Source organism: Pteropus vampyrus, unplaced genomic scaffold, assembly GCF_000151845.1.
Source record: "Pteropus vampyrus isolate Shadow unplaced genomic scaffold, Pvam_2.0 Scaffold241, whole genome shotgun sequence".
NCBI classification, from domain to species: domain Eukaryota; kingdom Metazoa; phylum Chordata; class Mammalia; order Chiroptera; family Pteropodidae; genus Pteropus; species Pteropus vampyrus.
In genome coordinates, this window is record NW_011889022.1 from 397,982 (window position 1) to 402,069 (window position 4,088).

General features: G+C 53.9%; 1 protein-coding gene across 1 annotated transcript in view; it reads left to right on the forward strand.

The window, feature by feature from the left end:
- Nucleotides 1-4,088, forward strand: part of ADCY10 (adenylate cyclase 10) — a 42,223-nt gene that overhangs the window by 8,254 nt on the left and 29,881 nt on the right. Inside the window, exons 7-8 of the mRNA XM_011374209.2 lie at nucleotides 1,389-1,465; nucleotides 2,968-3,157. Coding sequence (XP_011372511.1) covers nucleotides 1,389-1,465; nucleotides 2,968-3,157 — 267 coding nt within the window. The remainder of the gene's footprint in view (nucleotides 1-1,388; nucleotides 1,466-2,967; nucleotides 3,158-4,088) is intronic.

Here is a 4,088-nt window from a genome sequence, read left to right on the forward strand (position 1 = left end):
CAGGTTTTCTGACTCCACAGCTGCTTCTCAGACTTACACCCAGCACCTGGCAGCGTAAGACCTTGGCCCCCGGAGAGAGTAGGCAGGAGCATGCACACAAACAGCTTTGCACAACCCACTGTCCCTGAGCAAAAGCCTGCCCTTCCGGGGCTCGAGCTGGGCTGTCGACGCTGCACTAGGACTTACATGAAGTTTACCGAAATCACAATGAGATCTGGGTCAAAAGGCGAGCCTCACTGCCCACCCTCGGCGGGTCCCGCGGCTGGTCCAGCCTGGAGCTGCGCGCCCACCGGCTGCGTCTGCCGACTCTCTCCCTCCCTCGCAGGGCTGCTCCTTCCTCTGCGTCTTCGGCTTCCCCGGGGAGAAGGCAGCCAACGAGGTCTCTCATGCCCTGGAAAGCGCCGTGGACATATTTGACTTCTGCTCCCAGGTCCACAAAATCCAGTGAGTGTTGACCCCGGTCCCATCTGCCGGCCCCCGACCCTTCTGTGGGCTGCGGGGAGGTGGGACGCGGGCTGTTCTGGGCCGGACGCCCTCGTGCCTGCACCCGCTCGTCCCCCGGCATGCGGGCAGAGTGGGCGAACCCAGCCGTGCCGCAGCGGGCAGGGGACGCTCCGTGAGGCCTGCGGCGCCAGGCTTCGCGGGAATCTAACGGGTTGTCGCTTCTTGGTAGAGGTTGCTCTCCCAGCGCCGTGTTGGAGACCCGAGTTGATTTTTAATAACTGGGGGATAAAATGAGTCCTTGGGCTGGGAATTTACACGGTGATCTAGCCCCAAGATGACGCCCTCACGGGAAACTGGTACGAAGGTAAGGTTTGCCAGCCCCCAGCCCTGGCCGCCCGGAGCCCGGAGCCCCGAGGCTTCACAGTGACCCCAACTTGCAGTCCTACCCAGGTCAACCCTAACATGTCACCCCTTGACCTCTGCATTTCCCCCCACTCAGACCCTCGTCATCCGCACGTGCACGCATCCTCATGGATTAGCAAAGTCAGATTTTGATGTCCCACGCCTTATCTGACTTGTAATGACTTTGTTCTTCCCAGCGATAGCATAGAGAGCTCTATAGTTTATGACAGAACATCCATTTGGGGCGAGGAGAAGTTATTTTCCAGAAAAGTAGCTCAGATGAGGCCTGAAAAATAGGAGAAAAGAGAACCGAGTTACTTAACTTCTAAGAACCTAGTTCTGCGTCTCTAACTGTCCGTCCTTCATTCCTCCAGACCGTGTGCAACTGCCCTAAACTAAGTACGAAGGGAAGAGAGTAATTTGCGGACCATCCTTTCCCGCTCTGCCCACCCCGGTCGCCAGCGTGTCCCCGCCCGCCCCGCTCTCCCTGTGACCGTTGTCTTTATCTCTTGCCCCGCAACGTCTCCCCTCCCCGGCGCCAGCACTGTCTCCATCGGCGTGGCCAGCGGGACCGTCTTCTGCGGGATCGTCGGACACTCCGTGAGACACGAGTACACAGGTGTGCTGAGCTAGCTTCGCCCCGTTTCTCTTTCTTGCAACACCACGCCTTCCCGCCGGGCTTGGTGGGAGGAGGGACAAAAATGAGCGAGACGTGGGCCCTGCCCTCGGCGAGTTCGTGGTCTCCGCGTGGAGCCGAGCCACGGAGCTGTGCCCATCGGCCGCTCGAGGCTCGCTCAGTGCGCCTTCTGGGGCTGCGAGTGAGAAGTGTGCAGTCCGGGAGAGCCTCGGGGGGCTCTCAGCTTGTGGAGCGAGGGCCCTCTGTACATGGTTCCTGCCGGTATCGAACAGTTACTCCTCTCCATGCCTGGAACAGGTAAGGGCTGCTTCTTAAAAACTATGGACGTCGGCGTCGCTGATCAATAACACTAGTCTCTACAGGGAATGGTAAGTAGGTGCTATCTCAGACTTCATCGTTCTTACTACCATTTCCCTCTCCGATCCTACGAGGGTTGAAGATGTTCAGAAATAATACATCTAACATGCTCAAAGAGTTCTATCTGAAATGATACAATATTTAGATCTCCTTCACAGTGGATGGGAGAGGGGCTGGGGCAGGATCGGCCACGGACGAATGGCTTTTGGGACCAGCCGATGGGCACATGAAAATGCACCATACTGTGTTTCACCGTATGGTCAAATTTCTCCATTATAAATCGTTCTTTTTTAAAAAAAAGGAATGTGTAGACCAGAGCATTTAAGTTTGTGTTGAGGTTTGACACTGAACACTCAGCGGTACTGTTAATTGAGGGCTTACTAGCAGCCGGGCACTGTTCGACATGGTGTGTGTGTGTATTGGCTCATTGATCTTTACAAAATACCCTCTAGAATAGGTACTATTATCCCCATTTCACAGATGAGGAAACTGAGGCATGCAAGAATTAAAGTAATTTGGTAACACAGTAGTTAGAGGTAGAGCTGGGGGTCTAACCTGCACGGTTCGGCTTTCGAGTCTGTGCACAACAGTGCCTCACCCTTTAAAATACCCCTGAAATCAATCTTACACACGCAGCCCTTCTAGCTCCATTACTCACTCTTAAGGAATAGCCAAAGGAAGGTGATTTATTTTGAAAATGAAATGAAATGAACATTTTCATGCCCAGAAACATACAGACACCACTTTGTGCCTCATTTGGGGGTTGTTGTCCCAGGCTTGTGCTTGTCCATCTTGTAGCGGAAGACCCACCAGCTCACCTGAGAGCCTCAGGCTGTGGCGATTCTGCTTACAGAGGCCCCCGTACACAGGCCCTCTGTCTCTGAGCAGATGGCGCCCATGGCTTCGGCTGAGGTAGAAACTTTGCTCCTGGAGACTTAGTTACCTCCCTGCAGATATTTTTAATAGCCATAGGCTGAATACCTGTAGCTGAAGGCGAGAGTTCTGTGTCACTCCTGAGGGGCAAAGGGAGTAAAGGGTAAAATGCCACTTAGGGACAGGATTCCTCAGGTTACGTTCAGTTCAATGGCTGTGTCTTCCTGCTCTTTGTCTTTCTTCTGCCTGTATAGTCATTGGTCAAAAAGTCAACATAGCCGCCAGGATGATGATGTACTACCCAGGAGTCGTGACCTGTGACTCTGTCACCTACAACGGCAGCAACCTACCAGCCTACTTCTTCAAAGAGCTCCCGAAGAAAGTCATGAAAGGCGTTGCGGACGCTGGACCCGTCTACCAGTGCCTGGGCCTCCACGAGAAAGTGTGAGTGTGTGGCGCTGGGTTGGCGGTATCGTTTTGTAGCTGAGGGGCAGGATTGTGAGAGCCAAACAGTCGGCCCCTTCAGATCCACAGCCGCTGCGGGAACCTGAAATTCACTCCCTCCCAGACCAAGGCCCCGATTTCAAAGCCCTTCGTCCCTCCCCACCCTACCGCCCTTGCAGCATGGTAGACACCCCCACTCACCCTCAGCTCTGAGAACCAGGGTGGTCCTTCAGAGCCTGTGCCGACAACAGAGAACCCCTCCCTCATTCGCGTACCTTTTTGGAACCGGTGACCAGCCATTAGGTATTTACCGATCATCCCAAGCGCATGCCAGTGTCGACAGGACTAGCAGAGCATCAGACAGTGTTCTTCCTTCAGCCTTTAGTGAGGGGTACTCCCCAAGAGCCCAGCTTAGATGCACAGGTGACACTTCGGGCTTCCAATCATTTTCGTGACGATGTTCCAGTCCCTTGCGATGACATACAAGGTGACCCCCTGCCTTTCCAACCTCACCTTCTCCTGCGCCCCGCTCCACTGCAGCGTCTAATAGATTGTCCTCCCCATCACCCGCTCTGTCCCTAGTCTACTGGGAAAACCACCCCATGTCAATGTTTGGCATCCAGCTCGAGTCTGTTCCTCTGGGAGCTGGCTCGGGAACTATCCAACCCCAGCTCAGCCAGTTAAGAGTTTTCCTCTTCAAGTAACTCTACAGCCTACGCTCCTGTTAGAGCCCTCATCACACTCCTGTTAGAGCCCTCGTCACGCTCATCACACTTGCTGCCTTGTGAGCTCCTTGGGGATTGTGATTATTTCTTGTTCATTCTTATATCCCCGGTGCTTGGCACATAGTAGGCACTTAATAGTGAGGAGTAAGTGAAGGAATAGCATGGAAAGCAGAAAGGTTTTTGTTTTTTTTTTTTTAATTAACAAG